This window comes from Colobus angolensis, unplaced genomic scaffold (assembly GCF_000951035.1).
Source record: "Colobus angolensis palliatus isolate OR3802 unplaced genomic scaffold, Cang.pa_1.0 Scaffold2, whole genome shotgun sequence".
NCBI classification, from domain to species: domain Eukaryota; kingdom Metazoa; phylum Chordata; class Mammalia; order Primates; family Cercopithecidae; genus Colobus; species Colobus angolensis.
Window position 1 is genome coordinate 3,185,010 of NW_012115154.1, and position 26,629 is coordinate 3,211,638.

At 42.5% G+C, this 26,629-nt stretch overlaps 2 protein-coding genes across 10 annotated transcripts in view; one reads left to right on the forward strand and one right to left on the reverse strand.

The window, feature by feature from the left end:
• Nucleotides 1-26,629, reverse strand: part of LOC105511144 (chromosome unknown open reading frame, human C7orf49) — a 75,815-nt gene that overhangs the window by 36,227 nt on the left and 12,959 nt on the right. For 7 of the 9 annotated variants that reach the window (XM_011941239.1, XM_011941237.1, XM_011941242.1 and 4 more), the window contains one exon: nucleotides 25,382-26,452. The exons of 1 other annotated variant lie outside the window; for it this stretch is intronic. In XM_011941239.1, coding sequence (XP_011796629.1) covers nucleotides 26,189-26,452 — 264 coding nt within the window. In that variant the 3' untranslated portion in view covers nucleotides 25,382-26,188. Of the gene's footprint in view, nucleotides 1-25,378; nucleotides 26,453-26,629 lie in introns of those variants that run through there. One more of the 9 variants, XM_011941235.1, reaches the window with a different exon arrangement.
• TMEM140 (transmembrane protein 140) lies at nucleotides 6,297-25,490 on the forward strand. Its single transcript, XM_011941244.1, has 2 exons — nucleotides 6,297-6,550; nucleotides 24,011-25,490. The coding sequence occupies exon 2, from the start codon at nucleotides 24,035-24,037 to the stop codon at nucleotides 24,560-24,562; it is 528 nt and encodes a 175-aa protein (XP_011796634.1). The 5' UTR covers nucleotides 6,297-6,550; nucleotides 24,011-24,034; the 3' UTR covers nucleotides 24,563-25,490.

Consider the following 26,629-nt stretch of genomic DNA (forward strand, 5'->3'; position numbering starts at 1 on the left):
TAATTTCTGAGAATTGCTTTATGGCCAAGCATGCAGTTGATCTTAGAGTATGTGCCATGTGCAAATGAGAAGAATGTATATTCTGTTGTTGTTGGGTGGAGTGTTCTGTAGATGTCTGTTAGGTCCATTTGGTCAAGTGTCAAGTTTAGTTCCAGAATAACTTTGTTAGTTTTCTGCCTCAGTGATATGTCTAATACTGTAATGTGTCATGACATTAAAAGAAGAAGTTGAATTGCTTGATATGCACCATAGATTGAGATCTGCAGCTGCATTTGCCCACTATTTCAGACAGACAATTTATTTCATAAACAGATAATGTAAACTTAATGGTGTCAATAAATACATCAAGTACATGAAAAGTACAGTTCTTTCCATGTATTTGCCCTTCCTTATGATTTTCTTAATAGTTTCTTTAGTTACTTTATTGTAATATGGTATGTAATACATATACAAAATATGTGTTATCAGCTGTTTGTTATCAGTAAGGCTTCTGATCAACAATAGGCTATTAAGTTTTGGGGTTTCAAAAGTTATACATCAATTTTCTTCTGTATGAGAGGGTTAGTGCCTCTAATTCCTGGATAGCTCAAGGGTCAACTGTATTTGTTCACAGATACCATGACTGTCTTTGTAGAAAATGCAAGGAAATCAATAACAACAACAAAAACTGGGAGTAATAAGTGATAATAGCAATATTGCAAGACACTAGGTTGATATACAAAAGTCAATTGCTTCTTACATGCCAGCCATGAACAACTGGAGTTTGAAATTAAAAACACATTACCATTGACATTAGCATCAAAAAATAAAAAGGAAATACTTAAGTATATGTCAAGATCTATATGAGGAAAACTATAAAACTCTGATAAAAAAACTACTAAAGAATAACTAAATAAATGGAAAGATAGTCCATGTTCATAGATAGGAAGACTCAATATTGTCAAGATGTCACTTCTTTCCAACTTGATCTATAGATCCCAATTAAAATCCCAGCCAGTTATTCTGTAGATATCAACAAACTGTTTCTAAAGTTCATATGGAGGGCAAAAGACCCAGAATAGCCAACACAGTATTGAAGAAGAACAAAGTCAGAAGACGGACACTACATGTCTTTAAGACTTACTATAAACTGGGTGTGGTGGCTCATTCCTGTAATCCCAGGACTTTGGGAGGCCAAGGCAGGATGTTCACTTGAGGCCAGGAGCTTAAAACCAGCCTGGGCAACATAGTAAGACCCTGTTTTGGCCGGGTGTGGTGGTTCACACCTGTAATCCCAACACTTTGGGAGGCCAAGGTGGGCGGATCATGAGGTCAGGAAATCGAGACCATCCTGGCTAACACGGTGAAATCCTGTCTCTACTAAAAATACAAAACATTAGCCAGATATGGTGGCAGTGTTCCATGTCCCAGCTACTCAGGAGGCTGAGGCAGGAGAATGGCATGAACCTGGGAGGCAGAGCTTGCAGTGAGCCGAGATCATGCCACTGCACTCCAGCCTGGGTGACAGAGCAAGAGTCCGTCTCTAAAAAAAAAAAAAAAAAAAAAACCCTGTTTCTACAAAAATAAAAATAAAATTCTAAAAACAGACTTACTATAGAGGTACAATAAGCAATACAGTATGTTATCGGCAAAATAACAGATCAGTGAACAGAATAGAGAGACAAGAAAAAGATCCACATAAATATAGTCAACTCATCTTTAACAAAGGAGCAAAGGCAATACAATGGAACAAAGATAGCCCTTTCAACAAATGGTGCTGGAACAACTGAATATCCACATACTGCAAAAACAAACAGACAAACAAACAAATCCAGACAGAGACCTTAATGGCTTCACAAAAATTAACTCAAAATGGATCACAGACCTAAATGTAAAATGCAATACTATAAATCTAGAAGATAACATAGGAAAAAAACTAGACTGCCGTGGATATGTGTAGGAATTACATGAGATATCTCTGTACCTTCCTCTCAATTTTCCTGTGAACCTAAAACGGCTCTAAGAAATGAAGTGTTTAATATAGAATTTTTTTAAAAAATGGGCAGAGATCCAGCTCTAAAACAGCACCCTGAGGAGCTTCTCACCCACTCCCCAGCGAGGGGCAGGGAGGGAAACCTGGTAGAAATATTTTTTAGAAAAACCCATTTAAAGTTTCTGAAAATTGTCCTAAGGGCATACATCAAATAAAGACATTTATTCAGAAAATTTACTAAATTCCTGTAAGAAAAGTGAGGGTCTGTGGTACTTAGCCGTGACCCACTCCTTCCCTTCCCCCATGTTCAGCAGAAGGGAAACTCTACTGTGGGAGGATATGGCCAAGAACACTGGGATCACAGTCCCTCCAGCTCCCAGTCAAGGGCTATGGTATCTCCTCTAGGAGGAGAAGGCTGCCAGCGTTTCTCATCTCCCTACCTCTGTGCAGCAGAGACAACATTTAAGTCTAATGAGGCCAAGAGGTCAGGGACTCCCTTCCTCCACTCAACCGTAAGGCAAAGGTGCAGTGGGCTGGGAATACTGGATTCCTGGTCACCTTTCCTCCAGCTACTTCATAGAGTGGAGGTTCCATGCCAGGAGAGTCAAGTTGAAGGTGAAAAGACCAGAGGCTACTACCCCACTCAGCACCATGCTCAAAAAGTAGATGGGTCACTCTAGAAGAAGCAAGCCACTGTCACCAACCCCGGGTCCAGAGCAGTTGCTCAAATATGTTGCCCAGGGGAGAGGCATCCCTTAAGAACAGAGAGCTCTGAAGCTGTCCTTAAGTAAACTGACTTGTTTGGAACAGAGTGTGGGGAAGTTAAAGGTTAAGAGTGCTGCCAAAAACAATGGAGATTTTGATGGTAAGCAATTAACAGGAAATGAGTAGCTTGATAAAAGCATCAAGCTCAACCATAGGCCAGCTATGTTGCCAGAGAACCACTGAAAGATACAGTAAGAAATAACTCTCTTGGAGTAAAAACAAAAGAAAAAGGGAAGATAAAGAATAAGAAAGAGGCCAGACGCAGTGGCTCATGCCTGTAATCCTAGCACTCTGGGAGGCCGAGGCAGGTGGTTCCCTTGAGCCCAGGAGTGTTAGACCAACTTGGGCAACATGGCAAAACCCCATCTCTACAAAAAAAATTAATAATGATAATACAGAAATTAGCCAGGCATAGTGACACGCACCTGTAGTCCCAGCTACTCAGGAGGCTGAGGTGGGAAGATCACCTGAGCACAAGAGGTTAAGGTTTCAGTGAGCTGTGATCATACCACTGCACTCCAGCCTAGGTGACAGAGAGACCCTGTCTCAAAAGAGTAAAAAAAAAAAAGACGAAGAAGAAGAAGAATAGAGAAATATTTTAGATCTCCAGTTTAAAATAGCTAACTGGATACACATTCAATTTTGCTCCCTCCTAAAATCACCAAAATAATTTATTTTTTAAGGCATGAAGCTGAAAGGATGAAAAGAGAGGAGACCATTTTGGAAGCTAGGAAGCAGAACAAATGTAGACTTCTCAACAAAACAAGAAAGCTAGACATAATGGGACAAAACCTCCAAAATTATAAAGGAAAATTATTTTTAACCTAAAATTTTATTTTCAGTCTAAATTTGATCACATTTGAATAGATCAAGTTAGAATGAAGGTATTTTCAGTTTTGTAAGTTCTCAAAAAAGTCTCTTCAGTGTACCCATTTCTCAGGAAGTTACTGGAGATTTACTCTCCCAGAACTGAATAAATGGAGAAAGAGAAATGTCTTTGATGCAGGAAGCAGGAGATCCAACCTAGGACAGAAGTAAAGGGAATCCCCAGCATGGTGTTGATGTGAGAATCCAGGACAACAGCTGTGTGTGGTGTCAAGCCCCCGACTGGGGCAGGTTGGAAGGGCCTGAAAAGCCTTTCTCAGGAAGATATAGAATACTTGATGCATAGACATTTATTCATAGAAGATTTGATAAACATTTGAGGGTCAGATTAGTGTTAAGTAATAGAAAACCAAGCAAACAAACTTTTTTAAAAAGGCAATTATCTTCAGAGAAGATCAAAAGTTATGCAGGATAGGAAAAGTAATCTTAATTTTTCTACATGGCTCAGCTGCTATAAATGGTATTTACAGGCACACCTCAGAGATATATTGCAGGTTCTGTTCCAGACCACTGCAATAAAGCAAGTATTGCAGTAAAGCAAATTACGCGAATTTCTGGTTTCCCAGTGCATATAAAAGTCATGTTTATACTATAAGGTAGCCTGATACTGTTATGTCTAAAAAAACCTAATGGGCATACCTTAATTTAGAAATACTTTGTTGCTGAATAATGCTAACGATCATCTGAGCCTTTGCCTTCACAATGTAAGACCTAACATTCGGCTTATCTTTGCTCTCACAAGGCCTTCCTCACTGAGCTTAATCATTTCTAGCTTTCAATTTTAAATGAAAGACATGTGACGCTTCCTTTCACTTAAACACTTACAGGCCATTGTAAGGACATTAAGTGGCCTAATTTCAATATTATTGTGTCTCGGGAATAGGAAGACCTAACATGAGAGGCACATGGAGGAATGTCCGGTTGGTGGAGCAGTCAGAACACACAAACAATTATCAATTAAGTTCACCGTCATATGGGTGCGGTTCGTGGCACCCCAAAACCATCACAATAGTAACATCAAAGATCACCATAACCAATATAATAATAATGAAAAAGTTTGAAATGTTGCAAAAGTTACCAAAATGTGACACAGGGACATGAAGTGAGCAAAGGCTATTGAAAAAATGGTGCCAATAGTCTTGCTCGATGCAGGGACGCAACAAACCCTCAATTTGTAAAAGATGCAGGATCCACAAAGAGATGCACAATAAAATAAAGTATACCTATGCATATTACAATATTGTAAACACTGAATATTGATTTAAACAAAACTATAACCAATTTGGATAGAGGAGGAAGAGAGGAAGCATATTTCTGGAACACGTGGTTGGGAAGAAGAAAGCTAAATCTTCACCTTCTATGGTTGGGAGTCAGTAGATTATGCCTCAAACTGAAAAATCAAGAAGTATCAATCCAAGCATGTTATTTCGATAACTGAGGTAAATGCCTAAAGAATGAGCACAAGTGAAAGTGCTTGCCTCTGAAGAAGAAGAAAGGGAGAGTGTGGGACTGCCGATTTTCATACAAGTTTTGAAAAACTATTTGACTCTGAAAACTAGGTACATGGTAACCTTAAATAAATTTCATAAATATAAATATGTTTCTATCTCTTCTATATTACTTCACTCATCAGTATTGAGTTTTCAGAGTAACTACTTTATATTGGTATCTAAAAGTTAATTTTCTGTCTTAAAGGCTAGACTAAATATACAGAAATTCCATTTTTCATAATAATAGCTACCACTACTATGTTCCCAGTATTGTACTAAGCACTTATATTATTTCCAGTCCCCAGAGCAACCATGCAAAGTAGGTAATGTTTCCATTTTACAGATAAGAAGTTGATGCTCAAAGAGATTAAATAATTTGCTAGTATATAGCAGAACTCTCTGATCTCAAAGCCTCTGTTCTTCTTTCCACCTGGATCCCATCACCTCTTTCTAGAGTTTGAGTTTAAAAGAACTAGGGGCAGGGGGAGGGCAATGTAGCAGTTCAAAGAACTCCTCCTTTGGAGGAAGGGCAGGGAAGCAGAAGAGAACCACTGAAGGATTCAGCAATAGCACTAGGTAGCAGACTCATGTAACCAAGTTTAACCCACAGTTGAAATTTCCAGTTGGTCATGTGAGCAACGGAAGCAATTTTTAAACTCGGGCCAGGAGCCCTAATGCTTACAAAAATAAAAGCTTTGTTCTGCTCTTATTTTGAAATAAAATAGATGTTCCAGCTGCTCCAACATGGGCCTAAATACCCTAGTGAGAACGCTCAGGACACAGAATTTTGTGTCCAGAGAAGCCCAGTCATCATTACAAAACTGATCTCTGAAAGGTGATAGGGGGACAGACAGCATAGCTGCTTCCCAAGAGAATAAGTAGGAGGTGACCTGGGTCCTGACTGCCACATTGGCTGAGAGCTTGGACCAGATGATCCTGAGGGGTTTCTTCTGAATAAAATTCCGGGTTGTGTTTATCTTGCAGTTTAAATCACTGGGAGCTTCGAGAGTTCTTCAGCTACTTCCCTTTCTGGAATTATTGTGGGATATAATCAAGACATTTCCTGGCTCTTTAAATCAGTTGGTTTGCCAGCTACAGTGTGAGTAAAGAGTATGTCATGATGCACAGTAAAAAGTTGTTTACATACCTCATTTCTGATAAGTCATGGGTCACTGGCAAGTTAGGAAACGAAAGTGAAATCAGCTGATAGTGACATCAGTCAGAACAAATGTACCAAAGTTCAGAGAGCTGTTTACTAGGCACAACTGTGAATGCGAGAGGGCACCAGCTCAAGACTGCATCCTCCTGCCATTTCCCTTCCACTCCTCCTTTCTGGAGTCTGACATTAGAAAGCCAGCGAGAAGGAAGATTCAAATAACCAACCCTAATTTCCTGCTTCTCCTTTTCATTGTTCCTGTGGGCTCTTCACCTGCTTTCTGTAAGTACTGATCCTGCAAGCATCACAGCTTACCCAGACTTCCACTACCTTGTAAGACAATTTTGTTTTCTTCTCAGATATTTCACGTTCTGGCAATCCGCATAGGGGAACTCACTGGTTGTTCAGTATCTCTGACCTTCCCTCCCTCACGTCTGTATAATCTACATAATCTACCCCCTTTACTCTCTGCTCTCCTTGCTTCCACTCTGCAGCATCAACATGTGTAGCTCTGGCCTCAAAGATGATGAAAGTAAGGCCAGTGTAACTGGTTAGAAATGATGCAGGGCTGACTACGCACAGCAGAGTCTTGTACGCAGTGTGTACAAGGACATGGCTGTGGCTGGTGCGACACACTGTTCATCAGAAACAGGCAAACAAAAGCAGGTCACCGACCACCACTAACTAAACCACTATTCAAAGGTAGTTATGAACACATCATAAAACTTTAAAATACACACCGAAAATTAATATCAACAGAAAAACTCGTGTTCTCGCCTCAAAGAATAGGACCTAAGAGATGTTTAGATCTTATATTAGTTATTAGACCAGATTGCTTCTCATGCCCCAATGGAAATCCATGGTGGTATTTTAGTTCTCTTGGTGCATATTTTAAGAGATTTTTTTTTAATGTGGGCTTAGTTTCGCTAATAACTTCCACTATGCTTCTTTGCCTATAAAATCAAAGGCTCCTTTGAAAGAGGGAAAAGACACATATTTCCTTCTTTTCTGCCCTCATGATAACTGAAGAGCATTTTTCAATATCAACTTCCCATACCCCCTCCCCCAAAATCTCAGGTCTGAGACTCGGACCATGAGATATTTTTTCAATCTTGCACATATTCCCCTTTCTCAACTTTCTTTCCAGCTTAGTCCCTGCTTTATCTAATTACTAAGGTTGTTTTGATTGTCTGTTTTATAAATTTTTTTTTTTTATAAATGTAGCCCATAATTCTAAAAATATTTTAATGCAAATAGAGAAGAACAATTGCCTGTAATGTCACTACCCAGAGCTACCACAGCTAACATTAACATTTTCAAATACTTCTTTAGTCTCTTTCTCTTATGCCTCTTTATATGGATGTAGGCACACTATGTAGAGTGATTTTATACCTGCTTTTTCTAAAAGATGCATAGTATTTTATCCTTGATACGTCATAGTTGACTTCTAATATTGGACTTTCAAGCCGCTTCCCATTTTGTGCCAAAAGTAATGCTGTGCTGAACATTCCTATGTATAAATTATTGACTGGATTTCTGATTGCTATCTTAGGACAGATTTATAAAAGTGGGCCAAAGAGATATGACTGTTTTTAGGGTTTTTAATGTGTATTGCCAATCTGCCTCCCTGAAAGTGTGTACAGATGTTCATATCCACCATCACTGTGTGAGAATGCCAGTTTTACCATAGACTTTTGGTATCATCAAGTGTTTTTACCTGCAGTGTTGACAGGGAAACTCAGGTTACTTTATTTGGCATATCTTTAAAAAAGTTACAGAATTTTTTTTTCATGTTAGTTACCTACTTTGCATTATTTGTGAATTATCTCTTCATATTTGTCCATTTTTAATGAGGTTTTATCTTTTTTCACAGTTTGCATAAACATTTTAAACATTAAGTACATTAGTCATTTCATAGTTGTGACAGGTATTTTCCATATGCTCACTGACTTTTAATTATATTTATGTTGTTTTTGGTGAATAGAAATCTAGATTTTAGAATAGTTAAACCTGTGCAATTCTTTCTTTGTAGTTTCCATTTGCTCTTAAGTTCCAAATTTTATTTTTCACTCATAAATCAAATATATCCTTTTTTCCAGATCTTTGATTCTTTTTATGGTTTTACTTTTCACTCTTGGATCCATGTGAAATTTATTTGCGTATGTGGAGTGAGATGAGGACCTAAAATAGTTTTATTTCTCTTTTCTAGTTAGCTAATCAATTGCTTCAACATTAGTTAATGAAGAACACTTTCAGGACGCAAAACAAATGTCTGTTCTGAAGACAGGCTTTCCCCGACCTTATAATCTAGTCATCACTTCCTCCTGCCAGTTTCTCTCCCTCACTCACCCTGTTTATTTCCTTCCCAAAGCTTTTCAAAAATTATAATTATCTTTTAAAAAATACGTTTGGTGTTTGCCTTCCGAACTAGAGTACAAGCTCAATGAGAGCAGGCACCTGGTTTGTCCTGGCACTGATTCCCCAGGGCCTCTGATTCAGGCAGTCATCCAAAATGTTTCACTAATAAAGTTACAAGATGAAATGCTGACCCCATCAGTCGAAGTGGGTGGCAAATTGCCTTTGTAATTGCAGAAGAGAGGGCTGGAGCAGGAAAACTAACCATTAACAGCCAAAGGCAAGGCAATCACTAGTTTCTGGTACTACTGATTCTCAAACACTGAATCTTGTGAATCTTAGCTGCCCATAAACTGGACCATGGAGTCCTGCCAACAGAAACCAAATGAGATTAGCTGGGCGTGGTGGCGGGAGGCTGAGGCAGGCGAATTGCTTGAACCCGGAAGGCAGAGATTGCAGTGAACCAAGATGGTGCCACTGCACTCTACCCTGGGCGACAGAGCGAGACTCTGTCTCAAGCAAACAAACAAATTAGGATGGGCCATTTGTAGACATTTTCTCATTTTTAAGGATCTTCTTCTCCCTCTAAACTTTTTGTAACTTTTGTTCCCACTTGGATTATCTGCTAGTGAGAGCTAATAGTCAACAAAACAATTGCACAAATAGCAAGTTAAGTAATATTAATGGAATCATTTAAACAGCTATCTCAGTGGCTTGTTAACTGGGTGCCTGGACTCATGCTTCTGACTTTATGTTACAGTCTCATGGTATAGTCCTATTTCGTCTGATAAAGCTGTTTTATTTACATAGAATAATTAAGAAAATCAAAACATCACAGCATTCATAAAAAACTTGGTGGCTGGGATGGCTGTCCACAGAAAATACTGTGAAATCCAAGAGCTGCCACCACCTATATACACTGTTGAAAAACACTGCAGTAGCCCTGTTTTGAAAAAAAATTAGAACCTGGACTTCATGTTTCTGTCAAAGGAAAAATGACGCATTTCCCTTTCTTCTTCCCTTTTTATTTTTGTGACAGCCACACCCAACCATGAACACAATGATCTTCAATGTGTTCCACCAGAAATATTTTAGCCAGGACTGGTGGCCTCCAACAAGTAAACCTGCACCCTTGTTCTATGCCCTGGCAAGTTCTGTTGCCCCGGCTTCATTCTGCTAACATTTCCTTCCCAGTTCTCCTGTCTTCATTCAGGCGACACACCCAACCATCTCTACCTGACTCTCCATCAATTCCCATTTATCCCCCTGAGCTATTGCTTCAGCATCATGACCAGACCAGACACATCGACCCAGTTTGTGTCAGGCCCCAAGCCCTCTGTATGTGAGTGAACTTCCTTCAGTCTCACAACCACCCATGAGGAACGTGACAACTGACGCATCACAGATGAGGATGTGAGGCTCAGGCTGGCTACGTAACTTGCCAGGGTCACATGACTTGTGAGTGGCAGAACACCAACATGCTCCCAGGTCATCTGGCTCTAAAACCCATGCTCCTTACCACCACACTGTGCTACCTCTCAACAGGGCAGCTACATCCTGGAGTCATCACAACCAAACATAAATGAGGCCAGCTTCCTAGAGTTCATCTCTGGGAATGAACCCTGGCACTATTTGTCTTCCTAGAATTTCACCACTGTCAAGCTGGTAGCCTGGGCTTAACTTCTCTGAGCCTCAGTTTTCTCTCTATAGTAGTAATAATTTAAATAATACTTACCAGATCATGTTCTAAGTGCCATGCACAAATTCCTTCATTTAATTTCTATAACATCTACAAAATAAGTTATATAATTAGAGCCATTTTACAGATGAGACATCTAGGCAGAAGGATGGTAAGTAACTAAGGTCATACAGCTGGTGAATGGAAGAACAGGGTCTTGAACCCAGAAGCCATAGCGTCAAGGTCCATGCTCAGAACCAGTATTCCACACTATCTTCACTACATCAAATGGGAACAGTGACAATAATGTCCACACAAGGGTGTTGTGAAGATTAAATGAGTAAATGCATGTAAAGGGCCAGGCCCCCAGTTAGAGGTAGATCCTCATGGTGATTAACAATGCAGCCTGACAGGCTCCACCATTCACTGACTGTGCAAACTTGGGCAAGTTATTGACCCTCACTAGGCCTGTTTTCTTCTCTTGAAAATGAAGATGAAAACAGTAACTCTACCCCACATGGTTATAAGAAATTAATAAGATAATACCTGTTAAGTGCTTGGCACAGAGCCTGGCATATAGTAAATTGTCAAGAGATTTTGAGGTCTGTTTTTAATTATTAATAAGTTCTCACTAAAATTAGATTCCTTCTCAGACACCTTCCACTGATCAAAGAGGCTTATCAAAGCAAGTTCTTCCCTCCCTGGTCCCCTTTGGCTTTCTGAAATCATTATGCAAAGAAAGGCCCTAGGAACCCAATGGCTTACCTGTTTTTTTCTTTTAATATTCTACTCTGCAAAATCTGCAAAGTGTGTAATGTTTAACAGCAGCAAAATTAAAACATGTAAGTTCCATGAGGCAGTCCTCAGGGCCATGATAGCAACTGCTGCTGGTGGTGCCCGGTGGGGAAGGGGCTGCCAAACTATGCATCTGACCAAGGACTAATATCCAGAATCTACAAGGAACACAAACAACTCAACAAGAAAAAACCACCCCATTAAAAAGTGGGCAAAGGACATAAACAGACATTTTCCAAAGGAAGACATTTCCAAAGAAAGTAGCCAAGAAACATATGAAAAAATGCTCAACATCACTAATCACCAGAGAAATGCAAATTAAAACCACAATGAGATACCATCTTACACCAGTCATAATGACCATTATTAAAAAGTCTAGGCCAGGCGTGGTGGCTCATGCCTGTAATCTTAGCACTTTGGGAAGCCAAGGCGGGAAGATCATGAGATCAGGAGATTGAGACCATCCTGGCCAACATGGTGAAACCCCATCTCTACTAAAAATACAAAAATTAGCTGGGCATGGTAGCCTGTGCCTGTAGTCCCAGCTACTCAGGAGACTGAGGCAGGAGAATCACTTGAACCTGGGAGGCAGAGGTTGCAGTGAGCTGAGATCATGCCACTGCACTCCAGCCTAGGTGACAGAGCAAGACTCCATCTAAAAAAAAAAAAAAAAAAGTCTAAAAACAACAGATACTGTCAACGATATGGAGAAAAGGGAATGCTTATACATTGTTGGTGGGAATGCAAATTAGTACAACTTATAGGGAAAACAGTATGGAGATTTCTCAAAGAACTGAAAATAGGACTACTATGCAATCCAGCAACCCAGGGTATCATATTTATTGATTTGCGTATGTTGAACCATCCTTGCATCCCTGCAATAAATCCCATCTGATCATAGTGTATTACCTTTTTGATGTTCTGTTGAATTGGATTTACTAGTATTTTGCTGAGGATTTTTGCATCTACATTCATCAGGGATATTGGGCTGTGTTTTCGTTTTCTGTTGTGTCCTTGTCTGGTTTTTGGTATCAGGGTGACCTCGACCTCAGAGAATGAGTTAGGGAGAATTCCTTCCTCCTTGATTTTTGTAATAGTTTCAGGATTATTCATATTAGTTTTTCTTTGTATGTTTGGTAGAATTTGGCTGTGAATATATCTAGTCTTAAACTTTCTTGGGAGTTTGTTTATTATTGAGTCAATCTCACTACTCATTATTGGTCTGTTTATAAGTTCTGTTTCTTCCTGGTTCAATCTTGGGGGTTTTTGTGTTTCCAGTGATGTATCCATTTCCTCTAGTTTTTCTAGTTTGTGAGCATGTAGTTGTTCATAATAGTTCTTGATGATCTTTTGTATTTCTATGATATCGGTTGTAATGTCTTTTTCACTTCTGGCTGTGTTTATTTGGATCTTCTCTCTTCTTGGTTAGTCCAGCTAGTAGTTTATCAATTTTGTTTATCTTTTCAAATAATCAGCTTTTAGTTTCATTGATCAAAAGAACTAATAAATGAACTTTTAGTTTCATCGATCCTTTGTAAATTTTTTGTCTCTATTTCATTTACTTCTGCTCTGATCTTTGCTATTTCTTTTCTGCTAACTTTGGATTTGGTTTGTTCCTTTTCTAATTCCTTGAAGTGCAATGTTAGGTTGTTAATTCATGATCTTTCCACTTTTTTGATTTAGGCATTTAATGCTATAAACTTCCCACTAAGCACTTCTTTTGCTGTAACCTGCAGGATTTAGTACTATGTGGTTTTGCATTCATTTCAAAGATATTTTTAATTTGTCTTAATTTCTTCATTGACCCAGTAATTGTTCAGGAGCATGCTGTTTAATTTCCATGTATCTATATAGTTTCCAAAGTTCCTCTTGGTATTAATTTCTAGTTTTATCCCACTGTGGTCTGAGAAGAGACTTCATATAATTTTAATTTTTAAAAAGTTTGTTAAAACTTCTTTTGTGGCCTTACATGTGATCTATCTTGGAGAATGTTGCATGTGCTGACAAAAATAATGTATATTCTGTAGTTGTTGGGTAGAATGTTTTATAAGTCCATTTGGTCTAAAGTTCAATTTAAGTGCAATGTTTCTTTGTTAATTTTCTATCTGTCAAGTGTTGTGAGTGGAGTGTTAAAGTCCCCTACAATTATCGTATTGCTCTTTCTTTAGTGATACTTGTTTTGTGAATCTGGGTGCTTAAATGTTGGGTATATATATATTTAGGACTGTTATATCCTCTTGATGAATTTATCCCTACATCATTACACAATGACCTTCTTTATCTTTTTTCCTTACTACTTTTAATTTAAAGTCATCTGTTTTATCAGACATAAGTATAGCTATGCCTGCTTGCTTTTGGTTTCTAATTACATGGAATATCTTTCTGCACCCCTTTGTTTTCAGTCTATATGTCTTTATGGGTAAGGTTAGTTTCTTGTAAGCAACATGTAGTTGGATCATGTTTTTTTAATCCATTCTGCCAATCTGTATCTTTTAAGTGGAGGATTTAATCCATTTACATTCAAGGTTAATATGGATCTGTGAGACTTTGTTTCTGTTACATTATTGTTTTCAAGTTGTTTTATAAATTATTTGTCTTTGCCTTTTTGACTTTGTGTTTTGATGAAATTCTGTCATGTTGCTATTTGATTCCTTTCTCTTCCTTTGCATGATTGTTTTATACAAACTATGAGTTTTATATTTCTGTATGTTTTTGTGATGGTGAATATCAACCTTTTGGCTGGGCATGGTGGTTCACGCCTTTAATCCCAGTGCTTTGGGATGCTAGGCAGGGGGATTAATTGATGCCAGACAGGGGGATTAATTGATGTCAGGAGGTCAAGAACAACCTGTGCAAAATAGCAAGTTCCTGTCTCTACAAAAAAATTAAAAATTAACTGGGCATGGTGACACGTGTCTGTAGTTCTAGCTACTCAAAAGGCTGAGGCAGGAAGACTGCTTGAGCCCAGGAGGTCAAGGCTGCAGTGAACTATGATTGCACTACTGCATTCCATGTCGAGTGACAAAGCAAGACCTTGCATCAAAAATAATTAAAAACACCATTCATTTCAATGTTTAGGATCCTTTTGAGCATTTCCTGTAGTACCGGTCTAGTGGTGACAAATTCCCTCAGCATTTGCTTGTATGGGAAGGACTTTATTTCTCCTTTCATAAAGCTTATTCTGGCAGGATACAAAATTCTTGGTTGACAGACACTTTGCTTTTTTGTTTTTTTTTCTTTAGCACTTTGAAAATGCCATCCCCTTATCTTCTGGCATGTAAGGATTCTGCCAAAAAGTCCTCAATTAGTCTGATGGGATTTGGGATTTCCTTTATAGGTGACTAGTCACTTTTGCTGATTTTAAAATTCTTTCACTTGACTTCAGACATTTTGAATATGCCACAGTGAGGTCCTTTTGCAGTGTATTTTCCTGGGGATCACTGGGCCTCCTGTATCTGGATGTCTATTTCTTTAAATATGTTTTCCAAACTTTCTAATCTCTCTTCCCCTTCGGAAATACCAATAATTCATAAGTTCAGTTACTTCTTGTAGTCCCAGAAATCTCAAAGGCTTTATTCATTCGTTTTTTATCCTTTTTTCCTCATTTTTGTCTGACTGTATTATTTTAAAAGTCCTGTCTTCGAGTTCTGAGATTCTTTCTTCCGCTTGGTGTAGTCTACTATTCAAGTTTTTGAGAATATGGTGTATTTCCTTCAATGAGTTTTTTAGTTCCAGAATTTCTGCTTGTTTTTATTTAAGATGTCTATCTCCTTGATAAATTTCTCATTTATATCCTGGATTAATTTTCCGATTTCTTTGTATTAGTTTTCAGATTTCTCTTGTACCTCATTGAGCTTCTTTAAAATCAGTATTTTGAATTCTTTATGTGGCATTTTGAAGAATTCTCTTTGATTGGGATCTGCTGCTGCTGGACAGTTGTTGTGGTCCTTTGATGATTGTTATGGTTTGTGTCCCCACCCAAATCTCAACTTGAATTGTAGCTCCCATAATTCCCACATGTTGTGAGAGGGGACCCAGGTAATTGAATCATGGGGGCTGGTCTTTCCCATGCTATTCTCATGATAATGAATAAGTCTCATGAAATCTTATGGGTTCATCAGGGTTTCCACTTTTGCTTCCTCCTCATTTTCTCTTGCTGCCACCATGTAAGAAGTGTGTTTCACCTCCTGCCAGGTTTCTGAGGCCTCCCTTGCCATGTGGAACTGTAAGTCCAATTAAACTTCTTTTTCTTCCCAGTCTCAAGTATGTCTTTATCAGTAGTGTGATAATAGACTAATACAATGGTGTCATATTTCTCTGCTTTTACATGTTTCCTGTATCCTTTGATTGATTTCTTTGCATCTGATGTAGCAGTTGCTTGTTCCAATTTTTTGAAATTGCTTTCATAAGGGGGAATTTTTTCCTGAGGATGTATGTATGTTGTTGATTAAGATACCTTGGCTTTGATTTTGGATGCCTGCAGCAGTGTAATCTTTCTGAATTCTTCGGCAGTACCTAGGGTCAGTGGTCTCTGTGATCTCCTCAGTGGGATAGAGTACAGTAGCTGAGACTAAGTCCCCAGAAGTTTAGCTGGGGACTTGGATGCCAACTTGAATGCCTTTGAGCCCCAGTGGTGGCAACAGTGGGGTGAATGTGCCATTTTTAGTCCCCACAGCAGCTTATGCTGGCTCTAGTGGTTAGTGGGTCCTGGAGGTCTGATTCTTGGGCCTCCACATGGCTTGCTTAGAAGCTAGTAGTGGGAGTGGTGAGCCTAGTGTGTGGGCATGATCTCTAGCCCCTGAGCAGGTGGTGTCATGTGAGTGATGGCTGCAGCAGTGTTGAAGCAGCAACTGGGATCCAAGCAGTCCATGTTGGTGTTGCTGGAAGCTGTGATGGGTTGGGTGAGTTACTCCCCAGTCTCACAGCCACCTGTGGCAGGGTGGTGGGCATTGTTCTAAGTGTGCTTAGGAGAGCTTGGTCTTCCCTGTCCCTTTCCTACCTGGGTGGCAGCTGCAGCCACATTGCCTCACATTCAGACTGATTGTGAATCAGCATTAAACTCTCAAAATGGTGCCAGCTGTGGGCCTCTGACCAGAGAAGGTGGGGCCCCTCTCAGGTGAGCAGCATGGGCAAGAAACTGTAGGGAGTGTGGTCTACTTGAGTCGGTCTCATAGCAACCCGTAGCAGGCACTGGGTATTGTCCTAAGTATGTGTGGGAGAGCATGGATTCCTTGTCCCTCCTTGGCTGGGCAGCAGCTGCAGCCACATCAAGTTGAACTCATCAAGAAGTGGTGTACAATCCAGCATTAAACTCTCAAAATGGCACCTTGGGCCTGTGACAAAGAGGGCAGGGCTCCTTCCAGGCAGGCAGCATGGGCAAGAAACTGTGGGGAAGGAGGTCTGCTCGCATTTCAGTCTTAACAGCAGCATGTCGCAGAGCAGTGGGTATTGACCTAGATGTGCATAGGTGTAGGGTCCAGCCCCATAGGGTCGGTGGTTTTTCTCCCTGTGTGCAGAGACGAGAGATTGTAGAAATGAAGACCCAAGACAAAGAGATAAAAGAAAAGACAGTTGGGCCCAGGGAACCACTACCACCAAGATGCAGAGACCAGTAGTGGCCCTGAATGCCAGGCTGTGCTGATGTTTATTGGATACAAGACAAAGGGGCAGGGTAAGGAATGTGAGTCATCTCCAATGATTGACAAGGTCATGTGAGTCACGTGTCCACTGGACAGGGGGACCTTCCCTGTTTGGCAGCCGCGGGGGAGAGACAGAGAGCGAGAGAGGACACAGCCTACGCCATTATTTCTTCATATTGGAGGTTTTTAGTACTTTCACTAATTTTGCTACTGCTATCTAGAAGACAGAGCCAGGTGTACAGGATGGAACATGAAAGCGGACTAGGAGTGTGACCACTGAAGCACAGCACAGGGAGACGGTTAGGCCTCCGGATAACTACGGGCGGGCCTGACTGATGTCAGGCCTTCCACAAGAAGTGGAGGAGTAGAGTCTTCTCTAAACTCCCCCGGGAAAAGGGAGACTCCCTTTCCCAGTCTGCTAAGTAGCGGATGTTTTTCCTTGACACTGACACTACCGCTAGACCACAGTCCATTTGGTAATGGGCATCTTCCCAGACTCTGGCATTACCGCTAGACCATGGAGCCCTCTAGTGGCCCTGTCTGGGAATAACAGAAGGCGTGCACCCCTGTCTTCTGGTCGCTTCTCACTACGTCCCCTCAGCTCCTATCTCTGTATGGCCTGGTTTTTCCTAGGTTATGATTGTAGAGTGAGGATTATTATAATACTGGAATAAAGAGTAATTGTTACAAACTAATGATTAATGATATTCATATATAATCATATCTATTATCGGTATCTAGTATAACTATTCTTATTTTATATATTTTATTATACTGGAACAGCTCGTGCCCTCAGTCTCTTGCCTCGGCACCTGGGTGGCTTGCCGCTCACAATAGCACAGCCTGATTTCCCTATTAATCCTTGGCTGGGTGGCAGCTACAGCTGCACCAGCCCAATCTCAGTTCCAGGGAGAGGTGCAGCCCAATATTAAACCCTCAAAATAGCAAATGGAGCCTGAGACCAGAGAGGGTGGAACACCTGAAAAGCAAGCACCATTGGCAACAAGCTGTGGAATACACGGGCCAGGCACAACTCGGTCTCACAGTAGCCCACGGCAGGGCAGTGGGTCTTGTCCTAGATATGTGTAGGATAGCCTGATCTCCCTATCCTTCCTTAGCCAGGAGGCAGCTGCAGCCTCATCAGCCCAAACTCAGACTGGGAGGGGGATGCAGCCCAGCATTAAACTCTCAAAATGCCACTTTGGGCCTGGGATCATAGTGTCCCTCCCAGACAAGCAGTGCGGAAAAGAAGTTGTGGGGAGAGGTGTCTACTCACATCTGTCTCAATAGCAGCATACAGAAGGGCAGCAGATCCTCCCAGGGGGGCATGGGAGCACCTGCTCTCCTGTCTCCCTCCTTGGAGCAGCTCGGAAACAAGAGCCATGTCTGTCGAGTCCCAGTATCTAAGCTCTCAAAATGGCACCCTACTGAGGCTGCTCCAAGTTCAGATGCTTGTGAGATTTTGTATTGGTTTCCTTTCTGGAGCAATGTCTCTGTGCAATGTTTAGGCAGCTCTGAATGTCAGGCCCAGGCCCTGGCCCAGTGGGTCAAGGTTTCCTTCCGTGGCCAAGATTGTAGAAGCTTGTCTTGGAGCCCTAGGGGGTTCTCTCTTACTGTTTCCCCACATCAGGAGCCTCTCCCGACTCTCAGTCAGTTCCCAGCTGGGCAAGCTGCCTCAAACCCTCTCCTTACTTCTCATGTTTCCCATATCTTTTATGGCTTATCCTAGCATTCTCTCCTAGACAATCTGTTCAAAATGGATCCACTTACTATTCTGGTTTCTCACCACGGTGGAGGCACATACTACCTGCATTTAGATGGCTATCTTGATCCTTTTGAAAATTTCACTCTTTCAATAAGAACCTGACAAATACATAATTTAGAATTAAATGATACAATACTTGTATCTCTTTCAGCCCCCATCCCATTCTCCCTTATTGGTATGAAAATGTTAGAAATGCTTAAACAAACAAACAAAAAAGCTGCCTTAAATTAATCTCCTGAGAATACTTTCCTTCTATTTCCCTAACTAGGAATTTGTGTCACCTTTAAGCAGAAATCATCTCCCTCCTAAGGCCCTGCTCAGGCTGTGACTCTCGAGTGACAGTGGTCAAATAACATGCTGACCTGGAGTCTAAATCTGCATCTTGGTCCAGAGGACCTAGTGCAGGAAAGGATTATACTTTACTGTCACAAGTACGATGGCAAAAGGCTAACAGCCTTTATTTTTAAAGAGTTCATACAAACCAACAAACAAAAACTGAAACTCAAAATTATTTGTAAAATAGCAAAACAACTGACAGCACTTCATAAAAGAAGAAATACAAATGGTCAACACTTGAAAATGTTAAACTTTACTCATTATGAAGAAAAACTATCACTGATTCATCATTTGTCATTATCAAAGAATAAAAGACTCAAGAATATGCAATACTGGGGAGGATGGGATGAGACAGGCACTCGCTGAAACTGCTGGTGGAAACATAAGTTGATTCACAAAAGTATTCACCATAGCATTCATAACATAACAAAATAATGTTACAAAGCATCTATGTATAAACCATAAACTTTGATACAGCTATATGGAGCCCTTAAAATAGTGTTTAGGTAACATTTCTAGTTCACATAGAATGATGTTCACGAAGTGAGATACAAACATATATTTTATGTAATCCCAACGGTGTAAAACAATACTGTAAAAAGAAGTGTGCTGTTCAGAGCAGTTATTTCTACGACCTGAAGTATAGATGACGTTTAGTCTTTTCTCTGCAGTTTCATGTATTTTCCAGTTTCCTGCAATCAGCATGTGTTATTTTATTATAAACAGGAAAAAGTTTATCTAAAAATGGTCACAGTGACTCAGCAGTCTCCCCTCTGCTCTCTGAAGGAAACATTGGCTTACCATTAAAGGGCATTTATAAGCTCATTGTGGTGGAAGTGTCATTATCAGGATTGTTTAAGAAAAAAACAAAACAACAAACAGGGTAGGCCTGGGGTTTCCAACCAAAGATCCATATGCTGTCACTGCACAAAGTTTAGGGAAAGAAGGGAGCACTAACCTCCACCCTCTCCATGCACAAGTTCCTGAAGTCTGTCCATAGTTCAATAGAAAGCATGGATGGGCCACGCCAGCACTGTGCTAAACATGCATGTGACATTAAACACAGCTCTCCCTCAAGCAGCTCTGCTGTCCTAAGATGTGTAACCAAGATTTGTACATGAAAGGACTCTGGAGGCTATGTAGCATTTTCATTCACTCATTTAAAAAAAAAAAAAAGTGCCTACTGTGTATCAGAATAACAAAACAGATGAAGATTGTTCCTCAGAGATGTGACACTAGATTGGAGAATAAATCCTAATTTAGAGCTAAACCAGAGTGTGGGCTGAAGGAGCCTAGGAATGCTCATGCTGCATGGATCGGATTTAGAGAAGCAGAAAGTAGGGTGGGAATTTAGGAGCTGGGGGGTGGCTGAGGATGGGCAGATGGGAATGTATTCATACACAGCCTGAGCAGCTAAGCAGGTGCTGGACTGCACAAGGCAAGAGTGGAAGCTGGGCCTCATTAGAGAATTCCAAGCTCAAGTTCCAAGTCGCACCAGATGGTGGCGAGCCTCATAGGAGCTGGGACTGAATATAAAAACGTTGAGGGGCCACCACCTTCTCCATATGCCTGGTCCTGGGCTTCCTGGCTCATTTTGTTTTGCTCTACATTAAAAGGTCAGTTGAGAGAAAATGAGGAAGTCAAAACAAAGGCTCCTGGCACCTGGCAGGAGCTGCCGCAAGGTGGCTGATGCAATCTCTCCCTGAGAAGCCACATTAATTTTTAAAAAGGGAGCTCTGTTTTCAAAGCAAAACGTTTAATAATTTTTTTTGGAACCCCAGTGTAACAGAATTCAAATGGGAAAAGTGAGAGGGAGTGTTTAAACAAAGGCATCCGCAAGTCCCTTCCCACTTGGTCCTGAACAATGGAGGAAGTCAAACCTTCTTTTCCACAGCATGACGTCATAAATCAGAGAAGTCCTGGAAATCTATTCCACACCCTAAAATACCCAAACCTATTAAAAGCATAGATATAGGCTTTTACAAACATTTACTAAATAAGCAAAACCATACAAAATATGTTCCCGATGGCAATTTTTCCCATACCATGGACTCAAAGGGTTAAAACTCCTTATCATCCCAGACTAATGCCACCTTTTCAGTTCCCAGTAAATCCTTCTGTAACAAGCATCATTGCTCCAAGAATCTCTCAACTCCATTCAAACCCAAGTCTTCAGACCCTTGGCCCTCTGGGGCCTCCAGAGCGTTTGAGAAACAGTGCCACCCAAGGCAGCAGCCAGGGCTTCCGCTGGGACAGCCCCTTACTCCTCCACTCCGACTGTCCCCACTGGGCTCCTCTGGAGCAAAAGCCATGGGCAGGACTGGGCAGACTGCCTAGTGCTGCTGAGCCCAGAGCAGAGGCATCTGAGGGGAGGCGGTGGCAGTGTGGACCCCACCTTTGCTGTACTCACAGGCCCCAGCTCTTCACTGGCCAGGGTGCCCAGGTCTCTACCAAAGAAGTTGCTGGTCAATCTTTATTCTCATTTTTGGCATAGGTCCTTTGAATGGAGCCGCCCTCTCTCTCAGCCTGTTCCATGTTCTTTTTTTCCCCCACTTGGTCCCTTCCTGTAACAAATGCAGTTTGTGGAATGGGACAGACCTTCCAGTCAGCTCTGGGAAAGAGGAGGGGGCTTTTCCCCCAGAGGGGTCTCCTCAGAAGCTAATCATCAGGGCTGTGTAGTTTTCAGGTCCCTTTCCAGGGCCACCACTCATTTTGCTGCTGAACACCACCTGGCACTCCTTGCCGGGGATTCCAGGAGGCCACTTGGTATCATGGCCCCAGTACCTCGTGCCTCACAAAGCTTGAAGCTCTGTGTTCCTAGTCACTTCCCGGTGTGAATGCTATTGTATTAGTCCATTTTCATACTGCTATGAAGAGATACCTGGTGATTTGTAAAGAAAAAGAGATTCAATGGACTCACATTTCCACATGGCTGGGGAGGCCTCACAATCATGACGGAAGGCAAAAGAAGAGCAAAAGCACATCTTACATGGCAGCAGGCAAGAGAACATGTGTAGGGGAACTGCCCTTTATAAAACCATCAGATATCATGAGACTTACTACCATGAGTACAATATGGGGGAGACCCATCCCCATGATCCAATTACCTCCCACTGGGTCCCTCCCACGATGTGGGGATTATGGGAGCTACAATTCAAGATGAGATTTGGGTAGGGACACAGCCAAACCATATCAGCCAAACCTTATCCCATATTGAAAAATACACATATGTAAAGGTACAATGTGCAGACCACTGTTTCAGAGGCCAACTGGACAAAGCCCTTCTGATTTAAAAAGGAGTGAAAAGAATTTATTTATTTATTTATTTATTTACTTATTTTTTTTTTTTTTTTTTTTTGAGACGGAGTCTCGCTCTGCCGCCTGGGCTGGAGTGCAGTGGCCGGATCTCAGCTCACTGCAAGCTCCGCCTCCCGGGTTCACGCCATTCTCCTGCCTCAGCCTCCCGAGTAGCTGGGACTACAGGCGCCCGCCACCTCGCCCGGCTAGTTTTTTGTATTTTTTAGTAGAGACGGGGTTTCACCGTGTTAGCCAGGATGGTCTCGATCTCCTGACCTTGTGATCCGCCTGTCTCGGCCTCCCAAAGTGCTGGGATTATAGGCTTGAGCCACCGCGCCCGGCCCAGAATTTTTTAAAAGAGTATAACAAAGTTGGCACTTTTATATACAACTAGAGGGACTATGATTAGCAAGTTTTCTGTAGGCCAGTTAGGCAGTATTTAGTATGATCACTAAAAGATATTTCTACCCTTGATCCAATTATTGCACTTATAGGTAGATCACCTGAGAAAAATCTGATTCCAAACACAATTCACACAGCATCTTCACTGACCACTTATAATGGTAAAAAGTGGAAACAATTTGTCTAATAATAGTGTAATGGATGATTCCACATGAACTATTACATAGCCATTGATCGTGTTTTTGAAGAATATTTAACAGCTTTGAAAAATGTTTACTAAATCTAGAGAAAAACATTACGTTCAACACCATGATTATGTAAAAATACATCAGCACAGGAAGAAAATATTGGTAGACTATTAACAGTGGTTTTATGTGTATGGTGGGATAAAAGGTTATCTTTTTTATTATTATTTTAAAAATATCTTCTGGCCAGGCATGGTGGCTCATGCCTGTAATCCCAGCACTTTGGGAGGCCAAGGTGGGTGGATCATTTGAGGTCAGGAGTTCAAGACCAGCCTGGCCAACATGGTGAAACCCATCTCTACCAAAAATACAAAAATTAGCCAGGCATGGTGGCGGGTGCCTGCAGTCCCAGCTACTCGGGAGGCTAAGGCAGGAGACTCGCTTGACCCCGGGAAGCAGAGGTTGTAGTGAGCCAAGATCACACCACTGCACTCCAGCCTGGGTGACAGAGCAAGACTCCACCTCAAAAACAAACAAACAAAAACTTCTAAGTTTTCTATAATTAACATATACTACCATTGTCAGGAAAAAAATTGTGTTAGTTTTTAAAGTAATGAGTATATGATGGGATTTCATCACCAGTTGACATCTTGTCTTGACACACTAATGAGTTCCCAGAGCACCACAGGTAAAATCAGAGTGGGTGTGTCAGTGGTCCTTGACCCAGGCTCACCTTCGAATGAGCTGCAGAGCTTCAGAAACACACCAGTGCCCAGCCCTAAGCACAGAAGTTGGGCTCTGATTGATCTGTGGCCCAGCAATGGGTAGTTCTTACAGCTCCCCAGGTGGTTGTCTCGGCAGCTGTGGTGAAAACCAATAGCTTCCTCCACCTTCAGGTCCCCATTAAGGGTGGGCCTTGCCCTTCACCTCAGTCTAAACCCACCTTCAAAAAAGATCTGAGAAATCCCCTCACTGTTTCCAATGGTTTGTTGTATTTAGACTGAAGCAAAGTCTTTGGCTAAAGAGCACTTCACTCAGTTGAAGATGTTTCACACTTTCAAAGGTGCTTGGGAGAGACTTTTCCTCCAGACCTCAAATCAGAGGGCAGCTAATGACTTATTAGCAAATAGTTCCTGGCACGAGGTTACCTCAGATTTCTGGTCCTTGGCGGAGGGCAGGGTAGGAGGCAAGCTTGCCATGGGTTTATAAGAAATGCCAAAGGGAGAACATGAGCTTGTGAGGACACAGGGGCGAGGCAGAGATAGACTGACTGCTGTGACCTCCCCACAGGTCCCCCCCCAGAGGGCAGGAGAGATGGCCCAGCCAAGGCCTCGGTGGGGCGACCAGCTGCTGTTCGTGAGCATCATTGTCCTCACAGTTGTGGTCATCTGCCTGATGTTCTACGCTCTCATCTGGAAGTCTGGGAACCTCACTGACCTGCCCAACCTGAGAATAGGTTTCTACAACTTCTGCCTGTGGAATGAGGATGCTGGCACCCTACAGTGTCACCAGTTCCCTGAGCTGGAGGCCCTGGGGGTGCCTCCGGTTGGCCTGGCCCTGGCCAGGCTTGGTGTGTACGGGGCCCTGGTCCTCACCCTCTTTTCCTTCCAGGCTCTCCTCCTAGCCTGGTGCAATGGTAATGACAGATTGTGGCAGCTAGCGGTGCGCTTCCTGGCTATGTCCTCCGTGCTGCTGGCTGGCGGCCTGGGCCTCTTCCTCTTCTATGTGTGGAAGTGGGTCAGGCTCTCCCTCCTGGGGCCTGGGTTTCTAGCTCTGGGCAGCGCCCAGGCCTTACTCATCCTCTTGCTTATGGCCATGTTTATGTTCCCTCTAAGGGCTTAGAGGGCTTACAGCGAGCTTGAGAGCTGCTAAAGGCTTATGTGATTGCAAGGGTTCAGTTCCAACCATGGTCGGAGGTGGCACATCTGCTCAGCCATCTCATTTTATAGCTAACACTGATCTCCAGCTCCAGCAGATGGAACCTACTGCAGAGGAGGTGGGGCCCGCGTGTCAAAGAGGCCAAGGGGCAGCAAGGGCAGCCAAGGCACCTGCGGCTTCTCAGTATAGGATTGTCTGTCCTTCACGACTTCCAAGGCTCCCAAGGACTCCCTAAAACTACGCAGCTCATTGTCATACCAATTCCTGCTTTAATTAATGGGTCTGAGCAAATCTTCCTCTAGCTTCAGGAGGGTGGAAAGGGAGTGATTCCTGTCATGAGGTCAGATTTCCAGGCTGATTCACCAAATGCCAAACTGAAACCTAGCAAAGACTTATGGAAACAAATGAGGATATTAAAAGAGCGAGCACCTCAGTGCCTCTGGGGGCCTGGTTAAGGAGCTTCCGCTCAGCCCACGATGGTGAGTGGGCTGCCATAAGCCGTCACCGGGATTCCAACCCCAGAGGTCCAGGAGTGATCTCTGGGTGACTCAACAAAGACAGGACACATGGAGCACAAAGACAAGCCTTGGTTGTTTCAAAGCTTCCCTGGACTTGAAGCCAGTCAGGGCAGAGGCATCCGCTGGCAAATCACTCCCATGATGAGACCCTCGAGGACACCAAATCCTCGGTGTGATCAGGACTGGACGGTTGCACACATACAAACGCTGCCACCCTCCACTTCTCAACCCGGAACTGGGAAAGACATTAGCACAACTTAAGCACTGGGGAATTGTGTGTATTTTCCAGCACCTGTGTATTGGAAAACCTGTATGGCAAATGATTCATCTATTCCTGACCAAAACCACATTGAAAACAAAGGAAGAAACATGTATTCTGGTGTGATCTCTTGTCCTTAGTGTCTCTTTTGGGCTCCTGTCCCTCTTGCTTTATAACTAGCTGCCCAGGGACCAAGGTACAGGTGAAAGCAAGGTAGCAGCTTGGGGGAGGAGGCCTGTCTGGCTTACCAGTCCAAACACTGTGGCCTCAACCTCCCAGACACGGCAGAGAACTGTGGGCAGCTTGTTTGCTTTCTAGGCTGGCTGGAGAGGTGGGAGCTCACTGATTGATGGAAACTATTTTTTAAACAGGCTTCTTCCAGGAGAGATCATGTGGACTAAACTAGCAATTCCAGTGCACCTGGCAGTGATCCTTTTCCTTGAAAAGTTCTGTCTCTTTGGTTCCAGTAAGTTGGACCACCAAATGACATCATTTTCCCTGGAACCTGGTGACTGACTAATACAGACAGCTGGGATTCCAGAGCCTCAGAGCTGGGAGAGGATTCAGTACATCCAGCGGGATTCAAATGGGATCTTGTTTTGAGTCCTGCCTTCCGCACACTCAGAATGGCAGCCCCAAGGCCTGGAGCGTCCTGGGACTTCTGACCTGAGGTGAATCTGCCAGGCCCAAGAAGGCACGAAGGTAGGAGCACAGAGAGCCCCATTCCCACAGGCGGGTGGCCCAGCAGCGCCAGTGGAAGCTCAGCCGTCCTCCAGCTGCTCTCAGCAGAAAGTTGAGTGCACAGTTAATGCCCTAGCTGAAAAAGATCTCCCGGACGTATTTCAACACATCCTCTTCCTCCTCATCCTCCTTGGGACTCCTGCTGCAGGCAGAGTTGGAATCCCCCGGCCTCTGGGAAGGACTGAGGCCTGCAGCCAGTGCCTCTTTCCCACTGTCCTCTTTCTCACTGCTGCTCCCAGAACTTGTGTGAGGCGACAAGGAGCAGGGAGGGGAGAGCTCTGGGTTATCAGCACCCGCCAGGGCCGGCTGCTCGCAGGCCTTTTCCTGTTTGCGGCTCTGCGGAGTACAGGAAACGGCAGGCTCAACACACGTTTCATTTCCCTAACATGCTGGTCTGTCTGTCAGCAACGCATGCAGGATATATCCAGAAGCAACTACAAAGCCAGTGTGATCAGGCCGGGCAATGCACCCATATCCTGAGCACCTACCCTCTCTTCACCCCACTCCTCCCCG

Coding starts and splice junctions, on each gene's coding strand:
- TMEM140 (XM_011941244.1), top strand. CDS start 24,035: ATGGCCCAGCCAAGGCCTCGGTGGGGCGACCAGCTGCTGTTCGTGAGC.